The sequence below is a fragment of the Oncorhynchus nerka genome, linkage group LG12 (assembly GCF_034236695.1).
Source record: "Oncorhynchus nerka isolate Pitt River linkage group LG12, Oner_Uvic_2.0, whole genome shotgun sequence".
In the NCBI taxonomy this organism is placed as follows: domain Eukaryota; kingdom Metazoa; phylum Chordata; class Actinopteri; order Salmoniformes; family Salmonidae; genus Oncorhynchus; species Oncorhynchus nerka.
In genome coordinates, this window is record NC_088407.1 from 64836428 (window position 1) to 64858102 (window position 21675).

At 40.1% G+C, this 21675-nt stretch overlaps 1 protein-coding gene across 1 annotated transcript; it reads right to left on the reverse strand.

Moving 5' to 3' along the window:
• Positions 1–2516: 2516 nt before the first annotated feature.
• Positions 2517–15292, reverse strand: LOC115138809 (neuroblast differentiation-associated protein AHNAK-like). The gene is given in 4 exon segments (XM_065025009.1): positions 2517–5918; positions 5921–14615; positions 14723–14886; positions 15159–15292. Coding segments are annotated over 4 exon segments (9726 nt in total). The 5' UTR covers positions 15274–15292; the 3' UTR covers positions 2517–5166.
• Between the last annotated feature and the right edge of the window lie 6383 nt (positions 15293–21675).

Here is a 21675-nt window from a genome sequence, read left to right on the forward strand (position 1 = left end):
ACATTTCACATTCCTAAAATAAAGTGATGATTCTACCTGACCTAAAACAGGGAATTTTTACTAGGATTAAATGTCAGGAATTGTGAAAAACTGAGTTTAAATGTATTTGGCTATGGTGTATGTAAACCTCCGACTTCAACTGTATATACAGCATCAGTCAAAGGTTTGGGTTTTTCTTTATTTTTACTATTTTCTACATATATTGAAGACATCAAAACTATGTAATAACAAATATGAAATCATGTAGTAACCAAAAAAGTGTTAATCAAATCAATCATTTGAGATTCTTCAAAGTAGCCACTCTTTGCCTTGATGACAGCTTTGCACCCTCTTGGCATCTCTCAACCAGCTTCACCTGGAATGCAGTCTTGAAGGAGTTCCCACACTTATTGGCTGCTTTTCCTTCACTCTGCGGTCCAACTTATCCCAAACCACCTAATTTGGGTTGAGGTCGGGGGATTTTGCAGGCCAGGTCATCTGATGCAGCGCCCCATCACTCTCCTTCTTGGTCAAATAGCCCTTACACAGCCTGGAGGTGTGTTGGGTCATTGTCCTGTTTAAAAACAAATGATAGTCCCACTAAGCGCAAACCGGATGGGATGGCGTATCGCTTCAGAATGCTGTGGTAGCCATGCTGGTTAAGTGTGTTCTAAATAAATCACTGACAGTGTCACCAGAGAAGCACCCCCACACCATCACATCTCTCCCAACAGATCCACAGATTTACCTGAACTAGTCTAAAACAACAACTGAGCTAATGGAAACTTGGGAGGGAAGAAAAAAAATACATTGCCTCATGTACCTGTGTTACACAAAAAAACTCAGTGTAAATCTGTAAAACATCTAATAATAAGTCATTTTGGGCTGATAATTAAGTTGAGTATTCAGGGTTTCCAAAACCGTATCATAATCAAGGATCAATTTGTTTCTAGATAGAGCATTTCACTCTTAAATAATAATATTCCCCTCAGCTAATCAAAAGGGATGTGGAATGACTCCAATGCAATGCAAGTGGAATCATGATAAGGGAAACTGTCTACCATTCATAGCCTCCATGACTAAACACCAGTGTTAAATATTTCAAGTTTCACGTCATCTCAATTGCAATTCAAAGGCCAGGCATCTTCAGGTTTAACACCACACATCTGGAGCTTGTGAGATTTCCCTATATTTTCCTTGCCCTTTTCCTTGTTTTCAATTCAAAATTGATAATGGGAAATTCCACGAAAACGGATTTATGCTGAGATTCAGTTTTTTTTACATGAAAGTGTGTACCAAACAAAAACCATTGATTTCAAAGTTTAACAAACCACACAACTCTATGCTACTGGAAAAACTGTGCAGATGCAAAGTTTGGCAACAGAATTACAGTAAAATCTCCCTCAGTTTTATTCTGTTAACAAACTTTGTATCTGCACAGTTATTCCTTTAAATTAGTTTTTGTTCAATTTTCAATGAAAATTGTGAAAAGTAGTCCTTGTGCATAACATTGCATGGCTTGTTAAACGTTGAAATCAATGTTTTTTGTTGGGTATACATTTTAAAGTGAAAAGTCTCTTGAGTAATTCTGTTGCCATGGAATTGCCCTTAAGTCACTTCCAATTGAATCAGATCCCACAAATGGAGATGCCATGACATTATTGGACATCACATACATAGCAGCCTACACTGTGTGTTGTACCGTTTAAATTTACATTACATTATGAAGCTCACTCATTTTCCCTCAGAGCAGGTGAACGGTTAACTGGCTATCTACCTCCCTCTTTTTATGCAATATGGAAAGAGTAGGACACAGTAGGCTACTGTAGGCCTACAGTTACAACACTTGGATATAGGGTTGTGTTTATGTTGTGTGTAGATAGGGCAATTGGAGAACTGGTTAACAGTCAGTGGTCTGTCTGACTGATTCATTGTGGAGCTGCCGATGTAGCTTCGAGATATCACTGTCATCCCTGCTGCCATCCTCTCAGGCACGGACAACTTTACTGACACTGCTCTTACACAGCTGAGTGCCAAATTCATTCTGAGCTGTAGGATTAGAACACTACTAACCTCTAGTGACAGCATTCAGGTACTACTGCATCAGTTCATTCCGTTGCTGCATGCAACATGATTGAAACACTTCAACGCACTTCCTCAAGCAAACATACAGCTTTGCAAATGTTCCTACCATCCACATTAAATGGGAGGCATTTAGTTATGTTTATTCACTAATAATTGCAAATCTCTCCTCTCCTAGACATCTAACTAAGCCTGCCTGAGAAAGGGTCTTATGGTAGTTAAAACCACACTGTCAAATGTGCACACATACCACCAAGAGTGGGCCTACCAATTAAATTATGTTGAATAACTCATGGTCTGTAGCTAGCCAGCCTACATAATCCACAACAATGGCCCGTAGCCTGCTATAGAAACTAGCTCGATTCTACATTGCTGGATATGGCATGTCTGTAAAGAAGAAAACAGAAATCTGAGTGATATTAAATGTAGATACATGTAGCAGTAAGGACATGCACTTCTTAATATTTTAGAATATTTATTATTTATAGTTTTGCAAATAAATTGACTACATCAGTGCAGAATAAGGCAATAGCAACAATCAAAATAAGGCAATATAAATGAATAAATCAACTATTTACATAGGTGTTAAAATGTTTCTACTTTGCACAAATTCAGAAAACAAAATCTATTAGTTTTACATTATGGCAAATCAAAACTAGGCATCATTATAATCAAAATATAGTTGCATCAATATATATTTTCTGCTTTTTACTGTGCTTACAAGCATTCAATTTTAGCATCATGTATTTCATGGTATTAAGTGTACAGATTTGAATGGTTCCTTATATGTGTTCTGTTTTTGTTCTATTAATGTTGCATGGTTTGTATGTATAGCATTACGTATTCATTTTTTCAGACTCATGATCATTTATACCTTATATCTATATATGCCTGTCGAATAAAGAGCAGACATCAGAGATCATTCATAAATGCATATGGCAGTGGATTAACAAGTTCCTCTTCATTATATGTACAGCATAACAATTTGCAGAGATGTCTAAAAACAGCAATGGTCTCAGTGGTGTACAATTCCATGGTAACAGAGTGACACTGAGACTCAGATATTTTACTTTAAAATGTATGTCAAACCAAAATCAATGATTGCAAAGTTAAACAAACCGTACAACTCTATGCACAATGACTACTTTTAAAGCTGCATTACGTAACTTTTTGGGCAACGGGACCAAATCACATAGAACTATGAGTTATAGATCTGTCCTTTTCTTTGAAAGCAAGAAGTGGTAGATCTGTTCTATGTGCGCTATTTCTATGCTTCCAGTTCTTATGTTTTGTTTTTGCGTCTTATATTTCCAGTTTTGTACACCAGCTTCAAACAGCTAAAAATGCTCTATTTTTAGTTATGGAAATATATTTCACAGTGGTTTAGATGGTACAATGATTCTCTACACTCTACATGCTTGTTTTGTCACATAAACTGAAATTAGGCAAACTATTACAATTTCTGCAAACAAGGAAACAACCACCAAAAATGCTGGTAACAGAATGAGGCACAAACTCTCATTCTGTTATAAAACTTTGCATTTGCACTGTTCTTCAAGTAAATGTATTTTTGTAAAATGTTCTGATTTTATGCGAAGAAATTAGCCTATGTCAGATTAAAAAAAATCACAACAGACCTGATGGAAACAGCAAATTTGTCAGTAAATGTATTTTTTGGGGGAGAACTAAAAAACTAAATAAGCTAGACAAGGTGGGATCATTTTGTGTCAGTAAAATTAATTATGCGAGAAATGGTGGTGGAAATGCTTTTATGTGCAAATATTTACAGTATATAAAAACCATCATATTGAAGTCAATTGGAGTCACATGATGCTGCAACTCAGGGGTAGACCTAACATCGTAAATGTATATCCGATACATATCATACAATATGTTACGAATTTGCAAAAGGTATGATATGTTAAGAATTCCAATTTGTTGTGGCTAATGTTAGCTAGGTGGCTAGGTGGTTAATGTTAGCTAGACTAGGGGTTAGGGATCAAGGGTTATGGTTAGGAGTTAGGTTAAAGGGTTAAGGTTAAGGTTAGGGAAGGGTTAGTTATCATGCTAAGTAGTAGCAAAGTTGCTCACAAGCAGTAAGTAGTTACAAAGTTGATAATTAGCTCAAATGCAAACGTTGTCCATGATACGATTCAAACAGACAACCTTTCGGTTGCTAGACTTTCCTGTTATACACCCACCCCGACCAGCCACCTTACATTTATTTTTGCTTTATGTAACCTTCTGTCTTATGTAACCATACCAAACTGATTTGTATGTCGTAATTGCGTTTACTATGTTATGTCTAGTCTATGAGACCAGGCTGAATGCTATTGTGTGGTCCACCCACTATGACTTTGGAAGAGACAAGTCACCCGATAGATGTCAGTATTGGATGACCATTCATGTCTGAGGAAGTTGGGAGATGATGTGTATTTGCCAAAGGTTTCATGTTCGAATCCAGCGAAAGAAAGTTGTTTTTGATATTTTTGTTTTATGCCTGTCCCAAATCCTTAACCTTTACCTTAAACATTTGGAGTTAATTTCTAACTTTAATAATTCTGAGTTAATGCATAAACTTAAAGAAAAATTCCACCCGGAAACGATCTTTTGGTATTTGTTTCGTTAGTTCATTGTTGACATAGTCCCAAAATGTTTTGCTTGTCTGCAATCAAGTTTTCAAAATATGTAACTTTCAAAATATAGAAATCATCCCTGTATGCTGCAAATTGCATCATACGGGGATGATTTATGTATTTTGAAAATTACATTTTTAAAACTTGATTGCAGATTTTCTTTATGCAGATTTTTGAATATTCCCAATTGGATGGAAACCTAGCTGCTGTCACTCTGTTACTGTGGAATTGACCTGGTCTCAGCGGAAGTAATTACATTGACAAAGTTGGCTTTTACAACGCTACCTGTATCATGGGGCTTGTATGCCAATTTGTGTATTTATATAGTGTACTAGATAAACACTCAAAACATTGAACTGTATATATTAAAACTTGGTCATAAATGAAAGCACAATTAATAAGAGCACAATAATAATCTGACTGATATTACTCCTCAATGGAGGGATTTATCATACTGTATTCCTCCCAGTCACTCCAATTCAGCCCCATCAAAAAATTTAATTTTCTCAGACTGCATAGTGTCTTTTATCTGTTTGATAGATGAGGCTGTTTCATCTGAGATGGGCTCAGCCACAAACACATGTGTAATTTTTTGGGTTATGAAAACCGTTTCCTTGTCAGTGCCTGACATTTCCCTAACTACATGCCTCTCAATAACTGTTTGCCCATCACTCTGTGTTTTGTTGGTGTCGTCCACTGACCAAGATGCAGAAGAAACTCCGGCGGTCCCTGTCTGCAATCCAAAATCTGTTAAGAGCGTGGCTTTCTGTGTGTCTGGTATTGCTTGTATATTGGATGTGCTGACATGTGTACCAGACTCCAATTTTAGGGTGTCCACTGATGAGGAGGAAACTCCGGAGGACATTGGAATGGTGACTTTATCTGCCAAGTAGGGTTCAAAGGCAATCAATTCTGTCCTTGCTGTGGAGGTGATGACATCACCCTGTACCTCAGTGGCAATAGGGTCAGAATATTTCACTGTGACTTTGGTTGGAAAGGCCAATGGTGGACCAAATTGTTCGCTTGTGACTGTTGAACTAATATCTGCAAAAGCATCCGATGAGTGTACTGAAAAGGTCAAGCTGGCGTCCTGTTCCACAGAGTCAGGGCTTTTCTCACTTCCTCCTTTCTCAGAAGTGTCTTTTTCTAAAATCTTGGCAGATTCTGAAGGAGAAGATAGTCCAAATGTGGGAAACTTAACCCACCCAAATTTAGATTTTCTTTGGCTTCTTCCTCTTTATGCACAGACTGGGTTTCAACACTGGTTTGGGCATTTAGTTCGGTTTTCCCTGAGGCTGTTATATCTTCCCTTGAGCCTGTGAGCTTCTTTTCCACTTCCTCTAATTTGGAAACATCAAATTCAACATCAATGCTTCTTAATACCTCCCCAAATGTTGTCAAAGTCAACTTTGGTGATTTCTCTGGTCCTTGTGGTTTTACTTGAATCTCATAATTCTCCAAAATAACATTTGGATTTATATCATCATGTTCATTCTCAGGTTTGGATTTTGAAATGCTCAATCTGGGCATTTTAAAGGTTGGAAGTTTGAATTTACTAGGCGAGCCTTGACCTTTGCTGGGGGAACCATGGCCTTTATCATCAATTGTCAGTTTTGAAACTTCAACTTCATGAACATACACTTCGGCTATTGCCATTCCACCTTTAACTGAGGGCCTTTCAGATCCAGCATCATGTAGCTGTACTTCTCTAGATCCTTTAATGTCAACTGTGTCCCCGTGTTCGGGTAAATCAATTTGTAATGAAGCTCCAAGTAGTTGATCTATAATTTCTACCCCAGGCACTTTAATATCCTTCTCTGTATCAGAGACATCGACTACAACCTTTGACGTTGCGCCAACTTTAGGGAATTTGAATGTTGCCATTTTGAATCCCATCTCTGATGTTTCTAGTTTTCCATCAACTGATAAATCTTCATGTTTCATTTCAACTTGACTCTCCGGAGCTTTCATTTCCACCTCAGGCTCTTTGACCTCCACATTTCCCTCTGAAAGCGAAATGTCCACCTTTGGACGAATGACATCAATCTCAGGTGGTTTCACTTCTGGTTTGGAAAACAATCCAAATGACATCTGTGGTATTTTCATTTTCACATCAATTCCTGTAGCAGCTCCATCGGGCATTTCAATTTCACCAGAAGGCACTTCGATATCAACATCAGGTGGTTGGACCTCCACTTGGTCCTCTGGTAAAGTGACATCTATGACTTTCTTTGATACACTGAAATCCATCTCAGGACCTTTTACCTTTGGCAATGATATTCCAAATTTGGGTAGTTTGAACTTACTTCCTTGTCCCTCAAGCTCAATATCATGTTTCACTTCAACTTGAATCTCTGGAGCTGTCATTTCCACCTCAGGCTCTTTGACCTCCACTTTTCCCTCTGGAAGAGAAATATCCACCTCTGGAAGACTGACATCAACCTCAGGTGATTTCACTTCTGGTTTTGAAAACCATCCAAATGACATCCGTGGCTTTTTCATTTTCACATCAATTTCTGTAGCAGCTCCCTCAGGCATTTCAACTTCACCAGAAGACACTTTGAGTTCAATTCCAGGTGGTTGGACCTCCACGCTGGCCTCTGGTAAAGTGACAATTTCAAGTGTTTTACTCTTCACATCCACATCTATAGATGGGCCTTTAAGGTCAACACTTGGCTTTTCAATGTTAATTGCTGACATTGTCAGTTTGAGTTCTGGAATTTCAGATCCATGAACCTTGATGTCCTTGTCCACATCAGGTACCTCTACTGTGATGTTTGGAGCAGCTGCTCCAAATTGAGGGAATTTTAAAGTTGGCATTTTGAATCTTGAGGGGGAGCCTACGGTATCTTTCACCTCAATTTTAATCTCTGGAGCTTCAATTTCCATCTCAGGTACTTTGACCTCCACCTTTTCTTCTGGAAGAGAAATATCCACCTCTGGAAGACTGACATCAACCTCGGGTGCTTTAACTTCTGGTTTTGAAAATCCAAATTTGGGGAATGACATTCGGGGCTTTTTCAATTTCACATCAAAATCTTTAGAAACTGCTTCTGGTATTTCAACTTTAACAGAGGGCACTCCTACTTCAACATCAGATAGTTGGTCTGCTCTTCTCTCTGGTAAGTTGACATCTACATCTGTCTTTGAGATACTTAAGTCAAATTCAGGACCTTTAACCTTCGGCAATGAGATTCCAAATTTTGGTAGTTTGAACTTACTTCCTTGTCCCTGAAGCTCAATTCCATGTTTCATTTCAACTTGAATTTCTGGAGATTTAATTTCCACCTCTGACTCTTTGACCTCCACCTTTACCTCTGGAAGAGAAATATCCCCCTTTGGAAGACTGACATCAACCTCCGGTGCTTTCACTTCTGGTTTTGAAAACCATCCAAATGACATTCGTGGCTTTCTCATTTTTACATCAATTTCTGTAGTAACTCCCTCAGGAATTTCACCTTTACCAGAAGGCACTTTGAGTTCAGTGCTAGGTGGTTGGACCTCCACGCTGGCCTCTGGTAAAGTGACAATGTCAAGTCTTTTGCTCTTCACATCCAAATCTATAGATGGGCCTTTAAGGTCAACACTTGGCTTTTCAATGTTAATTGCTGACATTGTCAGTTTGAGTTCTGGAATTTCAGATCCATGAACCTTGACGTCCTTGTCCACATCAGGTACCTCTACTGTGATGTTTGGAGCAGCTGCTCCAAATTGAGGGAATTTTAAAGTTGGCATTTTGAATCTTGAGGAGGAGCCTACGGTATCTTTCACCTCAATTTGAATTTCTGTAGCTTCAATTTCCATCTCAGGCTCTTTGGCCTCCACATTTTCTTCTGGAAGAGAAATATCCACCTCTGGAAGACTGACATCATCCTCGGGTGCTTTAACTTCTGGTTTTGAAAATCCAAATTTGGGGAATGACATTCGGGGCTTTTTCAATTTCACATCAATGTCTTTAGAGACTACTTCTGGTATTTCAACTTCAACAGAGGGCACTCCTACTTCAACATCAGGTAGATGGTCTGCTCTTCTCTCTGGTAAGTTGACATCTACATCTGTCTTTGAGATACTTAAGTCAAATTCAGGACCTTTCACCTTCGGCAATGAGATTCCAAATTTTGGTAGTTTGAACTTACTTCCTTGTCCCTGAAGCTCAATTCCATGTTTCAATTCAACTTGAATTTCTGGAGATTTAATTTCCACCTCTGACTCTTTGACCTCCACCTTTACCTCTGGAAGAGAAATATCCCCCTTTGGAAGACTGACATCAACCTCTGGTGCTTTCACTTCTGATTTTGAAAACCATCCAAATGACATCCGTGGCTTTCTCATTTTTACATCAATTTCTGTAGTAACTCCCTCAGGAATTTCACCTTTACCAGAAGGCACTTTGAGTTCAGTGCTAGGTGGTTGGACCTCCACGCTGGCCTCTGGTAAAGTGACAATGTCAAGTCTTTTGCTCTTCACATCCACATCTATAGATGGGCCTTTAAGGTCAACACTTGGCTTTTCAATGTTAATTGCTGACATTGTCAGTTTGAGTTCTGGAATTTCAGATCCATGAACCTTGACGTCCTTGTCCACATCAGGTACCTCTACTGTGATGTTTGGAGCAGCTGCTCCAAATTGAGGGAATTTTAAAGTTGGCATTTTGAATCTTGAGGGGGAGCCTACGGTATCTTTCACCTCAATTTGAATCTCTGGAGCTTCAATTTCCACCTCAGGCTCTTTGACCTCCACCCTTTCCTCTGGAAGAGAAATATCCACCTCTGGAAGACTGACATCAACCTCGGGTGTTTTAACTTCTGGTTTTGAAAATCCAAATTTGGGGAAAGACATTCGGGGCTTTTTCAATTTCACATCAATGTCTTTAGAGACTGCTTCTGGTATTTCAACTTCAACAGAGGGCACTCCTACTTCAACATCAGATAGTTGGTCTGCTCTTCTCTCTGGTAAGTTGACATCTACATCTGTCTTTGAGATACTTAAGTCAAATTCAGGACCTTTAACCTTCGGCAATGAGATTCCAAATTTTGGTAGTTTGAACTTACTTCCTTGTCCCTCAAGCTCAATTCCATGTTTCATTTCAACTTGAAATTCTGGAGCTTTAATTTCCACCTCTGACTCTTTGACCTCCACCTTTACCTCTGGAAGAGAAATGTCCCCCTTTGGAAGACTGACATCAACCTCCGGTGCTTTCACTTCTGGTTTTGAAAACCATCCAAATGACATCCGTGGCTTTCTCATTTTTACATCAATTTCTGTAGCAACCCCCTCAGGAATTTCACCTTTACCAGAAGGCACGTTGTGTTCAGTGCTAGGTGGTTGGACCTCCACGCTTGCCTCTAGTAAAGTGACAATGTCAAGTCTTTTGCTCTTCACATCCACATCTATAGATGGGCCTTTAAGGTCAACACTTGGCTTTTCAATGTTAATTGCTGACATTGTCAGTTTGAGTTCTGGAATTTCAGATCCATGAACCTTGACGTCCTTGTCCACATCAGGTACCTCTACTGTGATGTTTGGAGCAGCTGCTCCAAATTGAGGGAATTTTAAAGTTGGCATTTTGAATCTTGAGGGGGAGCCTACGGTATCTTTCACCTCAATTTGAATCTCTGGAGCTTCAATTTCCATCTCAGGCTCTTTGACCTCCACATTTTCTTCTGGAAGAGAAATATCCACCTCTGGAAGACTGACATCAATCTTGGGTGCTTTAACTTCTGGTTTTGAAAATCCAAATTTGGGGAAAGACATTCTGGGCATTTTCATTTTTACATCAATATCTTTAGAAACTGCTTCTGGTTTTTCAACTTTAACAGAGGGCACTCCAACTTCAACATCAGGTAGTTGGACTGCTCTTCTCTCTGGTAAGTTGACATCTACATCTGTCTTTGAGATACTTAAGTCAAATTCAGGACCTTTCACCTTCGGCAATGAGATTCCAAATTTTGGTAGTTTGAACTTACTTCCTTGTCCCTTAAGCTCAATTCCATGTTTAATTTCAACTTGATTTTCTGGAGCTTCAATTTCCATCTCAGGCTCTGTTACCTCCACCCTTTCCTCTGGAAGAGAAATATCCACCTCTGGAAAACTGACATCAACCTCGGGTGCTTTCACTTCTGGTTTTGAAAATCCAAATTTTGGGAAAGACATTCTGGGCATTTTCATTTTCACATCAATATCTCTAGAAACTGCTTCTGGTTTTTCAACTTTAACAGAGGGCACTCCAACTTCAACGTCGGGTAGTTGAAGAGCTGCTCTTCTCTCTGGTAAGTCGACATCTACATCTGTTTTTGACACACTTAAGTCAATTTCAGAACTTTTAACCTTCGGCAATGAGATTCCAAATTTAGGTAGTTTGAACATACTTCCTTGTCCATGAAGCTCAATATCATGTTCCACTTCAACTTGACTCTCTGGAGCTTTAAATTCCACCTCTGGCTCTTTGAACTTCACCTTTCCTTCTGGATGCAAAATGCCCACCTTTGGAAGACTGACATCAACCTCCGGTGCTTTCACTTCTGGTTTTGAAAACCATCCAAATGACATTCGGGGCTTCTTCATTTTCACATCAATCTCTGTCGCAGCTCCCTCTGGCATTTGAACTTGACCAGAAGGCACTTCGATTTCAACATCAGGTGGTTGGACCTCCACTTTGTCCTCTGGTAAAGTGACGTCTATGACTTTCTTTGATAAACTTAAATCAATCTCAGGACCTTTTACATTTGGCATTGATATTCCAAATTTGGGTAGTTTGAACTTACTTCCTTGTCCCTCAAGCTCAATATCATGTTTCACTTCAACTTGAATCTCTGGAGCTGTCATTTCCACCTCAGGCTCTTTGACCTCCACTTTTCCCTCTGGAAGAGAAATATTCACCTTTGGAAGACTGACATCAACCTCACATACTTCAGGTTTTGAAAATCCAAGCCCTGGAAATGAAATCCGTGGCTTTTTCACTTTCAAATCAATCTCTGTAGCAGCTCGCTCAGGCATTTCAACTTTACCAGAAGACACTTTGAGTTCAACATCAGGTGGTTGGATCTCCATGTTGGTCTCTGGTAAAGTGACATCTATGTCTTTCTTCGATACACCTAAATCTATCTCAGGACCTTTTACTTTTGTTAATGAAATTCCCTGATTTGGCAGTTTAAACTTGCTTCCTTGCCCCTCCAGTTCAAGTCCTTTAGTCTTCACATCCACATCTATAGATGGGATCTTAACACTAGATTTTTTAAAGTCACTCTGTTTTTCAAAGTCAACTTCATGTACTTTTCCTGATATTGACAGCTTGGGTTCTGGACTTTCAGTTCCATGAAGTTTGATATCCTTTGGAACTTCAATTTCCACCTCAGGCAATTTGACCTCCATGTTTCCCTCGGGAAGAGAGATGTCTGGTTTTAGCACACTAACATCAATCCCTGGGGCTTTAACTCCAAATTTGGGGAATGACATCTGTCGTTTTTTCATTTTCACATCAACATCTTTATAAACTGTTTCTGGTATTTCAACTTCAACGGAGGGTACTTCGGCTTCAACATCCGGTATTTGGATGTCTCCTCTCCCGACATCAACAGATTGGACATCAATGCCCATAACTGCTTCTTCAATGTCAGATGAAGGTACCTCTGGCATTGTTTCTGAGCTTAAAGTTCGTATTGTAGGTGTTTGAAGGTCTGTCACATGAGTTTTGATAGTGGAATATTCAAAATCTGGTACTTTGCTGAGTTTAATTTCAGCCTCTGACATTTTCATTTCAAGGTGCAATGCATTGCTTTCATCTTTGACCTCATCCTTCTTTTCCACCGAGGTGTCTCTTTTTGGTAGTCCAATCCCAATGTCTGAGAATCTAATATCCGTTTGTGTTATTCCAAACCTAGGCATTGAAATATTTGTTTTCTTTGACTTCTTATCTAATCCTTTAGTGTAAGTGGCAGGTATACGATTTCTCTCCTCAGATGTGATGGTTGGCCCCTCAGGTACTGGTACTGCCAACTTAGGCTCCAGAATTTCACCAGTCTCTTTTTCCTTTTCCACTTTGTTGGGAGTTCCTTTTTGTTGTGTAGTTTCCATTCCAGCTTTCTCTATGTTCTCTCGTTTATGGAGTTCAATTTGGATTTCATCCTCATTGGTCTTTCCAGCTTCCTGTTTTGTTTTTGTATTGTCTATTTCTGTCATAGTAATAGGCTCATGAGCACCTAGATCAAAAAGTTGGGTCTTTGGCAATTTGAATGTGGTAACTGAGCTCCTGCTCAACTTTTCTGGTGAAGCATTTATGTCAGTCTTTTTGACATACGTGTCCAACTGTGCCTTTAGGTCTGTGATTTTAGACAGGGTGGCATCTACTGTCACATCTACTCTTTCTGCATTCACGTCTGTCATTGTGATTTGTTGATGAGCAGGCAGGCCTGCAATGTCACCCTTCGGCAGCTTGAACCCTGGCAATTTGGAGACAGCCTCTTTAACTCTATCAACGTCTATAACCATCTGTACAGTCTGCGCCTGGATTTCTTCAACAGGAAGAGTGAATGCTGTTTTAGGCTGTTTTATCACTGGGGCCTTGGTGCTAGTTAATGATGCATCTTCTATGCCTGGGATCTCAATATCCTCACGGCTTGGAAGTATCTTTAACCCCTTATCCTCAACTGTAAGGCCTTTCACGTCCTTTTCTACAATCTTCACATCTGTCATTTTTATGGGTTTGTCAGTAACAAAGTCAGCAGGGTCCACCCTCTGCAGTTTGAATTTGGGAGCAGATCTTGTACCAATTTGTGCTAAAACATCATCAATGCTTCTCTCTGTAGGTAACTTTGAAGCTTGTATTTCCATCTGCGAGTCTGGTTCCATTGTAATACTGATGACCTTAGCATGTATGCTAATTTCCTGTGCATTCACATCAGTTTTAACATATGTTTCTTTCAAGTGTTGATCTTGTCCAATCTGAGGGGATTTCCTGATAAATCCTCTATCTGACATGTCAAGGCAGATGTCTACTTTTGGCATGCTCATTTCCTTATCAGTGGAGGGTAGGGTTTTCCCTGAACTCTCATTGATGATTACTTGAGTGTTGATATCAATTGGGAGTTGACACTCCTCCAGCTCAGTATGTGATACTACAGTTGGGCTCAGCAATGTATTGTCATGTGCAGACAGATCAGATGTTATCATATCTGTTCTTGGTGTCTTCAGGTTTTTTAGTGATACTTTTACTGGTGTGTTTTGCTTGTGTTTGTCTTTTTTCTCATTTCCCTTGAATGTAAACTTTAGTTCTGACCTCTCTTTATTCTCTTTCTTCTTTGTCTTTCCCTCTGGAGATTTCTTGGTTGAGGGACTTTCTTGATCAGCAAGAGCAACTGTTATGTCTGTGGTTTTCAAAGTTTTGTCCAGACTAATGAGTTCTACCTTGTGTTTTTTAGTTTCAGAGGCTGCCAGGTCTGGAATAATGCATTCATTTCTTATCTTGGTGTGTTCAATTTTTTCAGATTCTGATTCTAACACATATACTTCAGATATATCTACTGATGCGCTCTCTAGACCATCTGGTGAGTGTATGTCATCTTGACTCTGTTGGTTTTCCATACCCTCTACACGTTCTACAGTTAGTATGTCTATGTCCTGGTCCGGCTGTTCAACAGACATGCTCTTGCGGCCCTTCATCTTCATGCTTGATAACTTTATCTTATGCTTCTTTGTCTTGCCCTTGACAGCCTCCTGAGATTTTATTGGCGACTCTGTGTCACTTGTTGTAGGGCTAAGCTCCAGCTTCTTCTTATCATCGGCCTCTGAAGTACTGTGAGACCTCTTAAAATGGGACTTTTGACTTTTGCTGAAGGAGGGGAACTTGGGCCAAGAGATTCGGTCACCATGCCTTTTTGTCTTTGAATGTCCCCTCATTTCCGGAGAGGAACCTTCTTTCACCTGTAGGATAACAAAAAGTGAATAGCTGATTGAATGCTGAATGAGAAAAAGAGCCAAAGACATAACACTACTCTACATATCCAGAAAAAGAACATAGTGATAGTTACTTGGATGATTTCAAGGGCTTGTTCACTCTCAAGTGTGGATGTCTTTATTGGTTTGCGTTTCAGAAGTAACTCCATCTTGTAAGGCTGGGCATGTTCCAATATCTGTAGAGCATCTTCATATGTAACATCGTCAAAATACACAGTGGCACTGAGTATCTGATCACCTGAATGAACAAAAGGAAGACATAGAAATACCAATAAATCAACATTTGAACTGTAGAACTCTAGCATATACGATCATTCAAAGCCAAAAATGTGGGAGTCTCTTACCCTGGATAGCAAAAGCAATCTTGGCTCCGTTACTTCACATTTAACCTATTTCACTCCACATTTCACTGATATGTCCTTTGCTTTCAGGTTACCTTTTTATAGGCTATAGGCTACTTTTTTGGTTCAGCTTCTGAAAGAACATGGTATGAGCTGGTTGTCTGCTTACCCTCATGTACACTAAGAAGCTTTGAGGCTGGTGACTCTGGCCTCACTTCTTTGATGAAGATTCCCTCCTTCCCTCCACTTACAACGAGGCCCTCGGCACATGTCTCTTTTGCCATTTTCACAATCACTCCTGACTCTGGGCTCTGAGTTTACACGGAAAAAAATAATGAAAGAAAAACATGAGAAATGTTGAACTACCAACATGTTATGTACCACCAATGAAACCCTGAAGCCATGCTTCTTCATGAGTTAAAGATAATGCAGTCTTGTCTGACCTCCAGTTGACTCATCTTGGCAGGGGAGCGCTTTTCAAACAGGGACCCAAAACCTCTCTTTCCTTTTTTGCCACTCCCACCTCCACCCTAAAATGAATGTTAAAGAAATCAGACGGTCTGACAAAATTCACACTGCAAGTCAACATGATGGTTGGATGAAATATACAGCATTGTACCTGTTTATCACTGTCCTTGTATTTGTCAGTCTCAGGGTATTCATCTACAGGGGAGGATCCTTGAGGGCGAGGTCTCTCCCCCTCTATAAACTCAGATGACTCTTCACATGTCTACAACAAAAACATGTTCAAAGTAAGTTCCTTTTGTTACTATATGGAGATTCATTCAAATGAGTTGGGTGTCTTTCCCATAGTCTTTAGTATTCACATGATGTCCACCAATGCAAACAATAGGTTTGCCATATCAGTATATCCACTCACTGAATCATCCACCGTGTCAGGCTCTGGTCCCTTCAGCCTTCGTCCGGACCCTACTCAAAATAAAGAATAAAAAGAGACAAATAATAAGAGCATATTTAGTTCAAGGTAAACCACCACAGTTCTCAAAAGGTTGCAACCCACTGGTTGGTGCTTATTTATAAAACCCTCTTAGGCCTTACTCCCCCCTATCTGCAATATCTACTGCAGCCCTCATCCTCCAAATACAACACCCATTCTGCCAGTCACATTCTGTTAAAGGTCCCCAAAGCACACACATCCCTGGGTCGCTCCTCTTTTCAGTTTGTTGCAGCTAGCGACTGGAACGAGCTGCAACAAACACTCAAACTGAACAGTTTTATCTCTATTACTTCATTCAAAGACTCAATCATGGATACTCTTACTGACAGCTGTGGCTACTTTGCGTTATGTATTGTAGTCTCTACCATCTTGTCTTTTGTGCTGTTGTCTGTGTCCAATAATGTTTGTACCATGTTTTGAGCTACTACCATGTTGTGTTGCTGACATGTTGTTGTTATGTTGCTACCATGCTGTGTCATCATGTGTTGCTGCCTTGCTATGTTGTTGTCTTAGGTCTCTCTTTATGTAGTGTTGTGTTGTCTCTCTTGTCGTGATGTGTGTTTTGTCCTATATTTATATTTATTTATTTTAAAAATGTTATCCCAGCCCCCGTCCCCGCAGGAGGCCTTTTGCCTTTTGGTAGGCCGTCATTCTAAATAAAAAAATTGTTTTAACTGACTTGCCTATTTAAATAAATGTTAAGTAAAATAAAATACAAATAAAGCCTCAGAATATCCCTCATTAGGTAACCAGGTATTAGATAATATTTCCATGTTTTGTTCACATCTATTGTGAATATTATCGGGATATAACATTATCAAAATATTTCAGATGATTGTCCCTCCCTCCCTGTCTGACCAGGGTATCAGAGTTTTTTAGAGATACTAAAGCCCAGGAGGAGATTATTGGAAGTTCTTCCTGGCAAGAATTCCCAAAGGAACCAGCTTCCACAGCTGCCTGTTAAGTGATCCACTCTATTGATCTGGAGATTTAACTCAAAATTTGCCTTGAAGTCTGCAGTAGGTAAGGGAGTGTAGTTTTCAAAATGTATTATCCGGATCAATGTGATTGTTATTATTATCATCTTTGATATACAATCATACTGTGATCATGTTTTCCCTTGTCAAGTTACCCCTGCGCTGATGCTACTTGAGTATCCATTTCTGAGAATAAAACAAATATTCAAAAACAAATAATGCTATCAATGTTATCATATTAGCTGCTGAGTACCCTCGTGGTTGGACTGAAGCTTCACAATAGGCCTACTGGAAGTCACTGGTCAGATCATTGCAGCGGTGAATAGCAGCGGTGTCTCGTAAAATCAGAAGATGCAGTGGGGTTGAATAAACTCTCTTCATGTTGATGTGAAAATCAAGATTGTCTATCAAAAATGCTGTAACAAGGTTACAGGTGGGACAAGTTCCCTGCTCAGTATTATCCAATGCTGAGTTTACATTCTGAGATGCTGTATGTGATATCGATTGACTTAGGCAAGTAAACATGTTTGATGTGTTCTGGTCGAAACATTGCAAGCAATAAAGTGTAGAGAGCCCAAAACATGTATGAAAACATTCACAAGATTTTAGAATCGTAAATGAATTGACATTGTATGCCCCACTTGAAAACATGCTGGTTAGTTTGAGCGATAAGTAATGGGGAATTGCTGTGTATACAATTCTTTGTTTGCTTGTGAGTTTGTGTGTATACAGTGATGTTAACAGACACTGAGAGACGAGAAGCAAGTACATGGAGTGAACGTTAAATAAATAAATAACTGACATGAAACAGACAAGGACAGCGTCTGGACAGGGGAAACATAACGACAATAATGCTGACACTGGGATCAAACCAAGGAACAGACAGATATAGAAGGTGCAATCAACAAAGTAATGGAGGCCAGGTGAGTCCAAAGAAGCGCTGGTGCGCGTAACAATGGTGACAGATGTGCGTAATGATGGGCAGCCTGGCGCCCTCGAGCACCAGGAAGGGGGTGCGGGAGCAGGCGTGACATACACTATGTGTGGGAACTTCCTATTGAAAGGGTGTGTCATTCCCTTAGCAAGTACCTTATGAGGATCAAGGCTCAGGTGGTTAAAAGGGAGTCACACTATGCAGTAGAACAACTTTTTCGACATGACCATGTGTCAGTGCTGTGTCAGTGTGTCAGTATTAAACTGCACATACAGTGCCTTCAGAAAGTATCCATACCCCTTGACTTCTTCCACGTTTTGTTGTGTTACAGACTGAATTCAAAATGGATTAAATAAATAAAAATCCTCACCCATCTACACACTATACCACATGGCTGGTGTGTTTACGGACATATTCAATCAATACTTATCCCAGTCTGCTGTTCCCACATGCTTCAAGAGGGCCACCATTGTTCCTGTTCCCAAGAAAGCTAAGGTAACTGAGCTAAACGACTACCGCCCCGTAGCACTCACTTCCGTCATCATGAAGTGCTTTGAGAGACTAGTCAAGGACCATATCACCTCCACCCTACCTGCTTACTGCACAAATAGGTCCACAGACGATGCAATCTCAACCACACTGCACACTGCCCTAACCCATCTGGACAAGAGGAATACCTATGTGAGAATGCTGTTCATCGACTACAGCTCAGCATTTAACACCATAATACCCTCCAAACTCGTCATCAAGCTCGAGACCCTGGGTCTCGACCCCGCCCTGTGCAACTGGGTACTGGACTTCCTGACGTGCCGCCCCCAGGTGGTGAGGGTAGGTAACAACATCTCCACCCCGCTGATCCTCAACACTGGGGCCCCACAAGGATGCATTCTGAGCCCTCTGCTGTACTCCCTGTTCACCCACGACTGCGTGGCCATGCACGCCTCCAACTCAATCATCAAGTTTGCGGACGACACTACAGTGGTAGGCTTGATTATCAACAACGACGAGACGGCCTAAAGGGAGGAGGAGAGGGCCCTCGGAGTGTGGTGTCAGGAAAATAACCTCACACTCAACGTCAACAAAACTAAGGAGATGATTGTGGACTTCAGGAAACAGCAGAGGGAGCACCCCCCTATCCACATCAATGGGACAGTAGTGGAGAGGGTAGTAAGTTTTAAGTTCCTCGGCGTACACATCACAGACAAACTGAATTGGTCCACCCACACAAACAGCATCGTGAAGAAGGCGCAGCAGCGCCTCTTCAACCTCAGGAGGCTGAAGAAATTCGGCTTGTCACCAAAAACACTCACAAACTTCTACAGATGCACAATCGAGAGCATCTTGTCGGGCTGTATCACCGCCTGGTACGGCAACTGCTCCGCCCACAACCGTAAGGCTCTCCAGAGGGTAGTGAGGTCTGCACAACGCATCACCGGGGGCAAACTACCCTCCAGGACACCTACACCACCCGATGTCACAGGAAGGCCATAAAGATCATCAAGGACAACAACCACCTGGGCCACTGCCTGTTCACCCCGCTATCATCCAGAAGGCGAGGTCAGTACAGGTGCATCAAAGCTGGGACCGAGAGACTGAAAAACAGCTTCTATCTCAAGGCCATCAGACTGTTAAACAGCCACCACTAACATTGAGTGGCTGCTGCCAACACACTGACTCAACTCCAGCCACTTTAATAATGGGAATTGATGGAAATTGATGTAAAATATATCACTAGCCACTTTAAACAATGCTACTTAATATAATGTTTACATACCCTACATTATTCATCTCGTATGTATATGTATATACTGTACTCTATCATCTACTGCATCTTTATGTAATACATGTATCACTAGCCACTTTAAACTATGCCACTTTGTTTACATACCCTACATTACTCATCTCATATGTATATACTGTACTCGATACCATCTACTGCATCTTGCCTATGCCGTTCTGTACCATCACTCATTCATATATCTTTATGTACATATTCTTTATCCCTTTACACTTGTGTGTATAAGGTAGTAGTTTTGGAATTGTTAGGTTAGATTACTCATTGGTTATTACTGCATTGTCGGAACTAGAAGCACAAGCATTTCGCTACACTCGCATTAACATCTGCTAACCATGTGTATGTGACAAATACATTTTATTTTATTTTATTTTATTTGAATGGCAAAGTGAAAACGTGTTTTTTAATGTTTGCAAATGTATTGAAAATGAAATACAGAAATATATGTTTTACATAAGTATTCAGACCCCCATTAGCCAATACTTTGTAGAAGCACCTTCGGCAGAGATGACAGCGGTGAGTCTTTCTGGGTAAGTCTGTAAGAGCTTTCCACTCCTGGATTGTGCAACATTTGCCCATAATTTTTTACAATATTCTTCAAGCACTGTCATATTGGTTGTGGATCATTGCTAGATGTAGCGTGGTTCATCTGTGTTGTGTACTTTTAATTAGGACGCTGCCACAACTGAAGGTCTGCTAGTTGAATTATTTTGATTTGCCCTGCACACGAAGAGACAACACACATTATGTTAACCCTTGGCTCAGTCCTAGCTCTCAGACACCTTGCTGGCTGAAGGTCAGGCAAAAGAGCACCAAAAGGAAATAACAGGAGCTGAGTGCACACATTCAATGCACAACAGCACACCATACAATACAAGTAAAATGATACAGAACATAATTCGGACAAAATAAAAGACATACGTGCACATGAAGAGACAAGACACATTATGTTAACCCTTGGCGCAGTCACAGCTCTCAAGCACCTGCGCAAGCACATGGAAACTCACTCAAACACTGTCCCAAGTACTCACAAGTTACAATAGATACCCTAGATAGCGAGCTTTGTGAAACTTGTTAACATAAATCTTTATATTATCCACATTGTAACAAACTTATGGTAGCATAACAGTACATTTTGTAACATTACCACGGTTTTATATTGAACAATTTCAGAGCCAAGGACAACATACCTTGCTATGCCAAAGGTCAGGCAAAAGAGAACAATAAGGGGGTACGCAAATACAGATAACCCGCGATGGGCCAAACCAAAATATACAAAACTTTTACAATCACATGTATGTACAATATTGATATGAAAAAGTGTTTTTACACCAAAGAAATACATAAGCTATGCAGCTGTAATTAACTAAAAGATTAACTAAAAGACTAAGAGATTTGTCTTGCTGAAAGGTGAGTACATCTCCCAGTGTCTGATGGAAAGCAGACTGAACCAGGTTTTCGTCTAGGAATTTGCCTGTGCTTAGCTCCATTCCGTTTCTGTTTTGTCCTGAAAAACTCCCCAGTCCTTAACAATTACAAACATACCCATAACATGATGCAGCCACTATGCTTGAAAATATGGAGAGTGGTAACTCAGTAATGTGTTGTATTGGATTTGCCCCAAATATAACACTTTGTATTCAGGACAAAAAGTGAATTGCTTTGCCACATTTTTTACAGTATTACTTTAGTGCCTTGTTGCAAACAGGATGCATGTTTTGGAATATTTGTATTATGTCTATGCTACCCACACAGCCTACCCTCACTGTAGGCTATCTGCTAGCTGTTGGCTAGAGCACACGTGCCAAGACTAGAGTAGGCACTTTTGCTATTTAACGCAACAGATTTTGACAAAACTATTGTGACAGAAATCAGTAGAGTTAAATATAGGATAAAAACACACTGAACTTTCCATTTTTATTTAGTTAAATTAAAAGGTAAGCAAAAATATTTTGTGCACTACTGTGCACTACTGTCACGCCCTGACCATAGAGAGCTGATTATTCTGTTTATGTTGGTTGT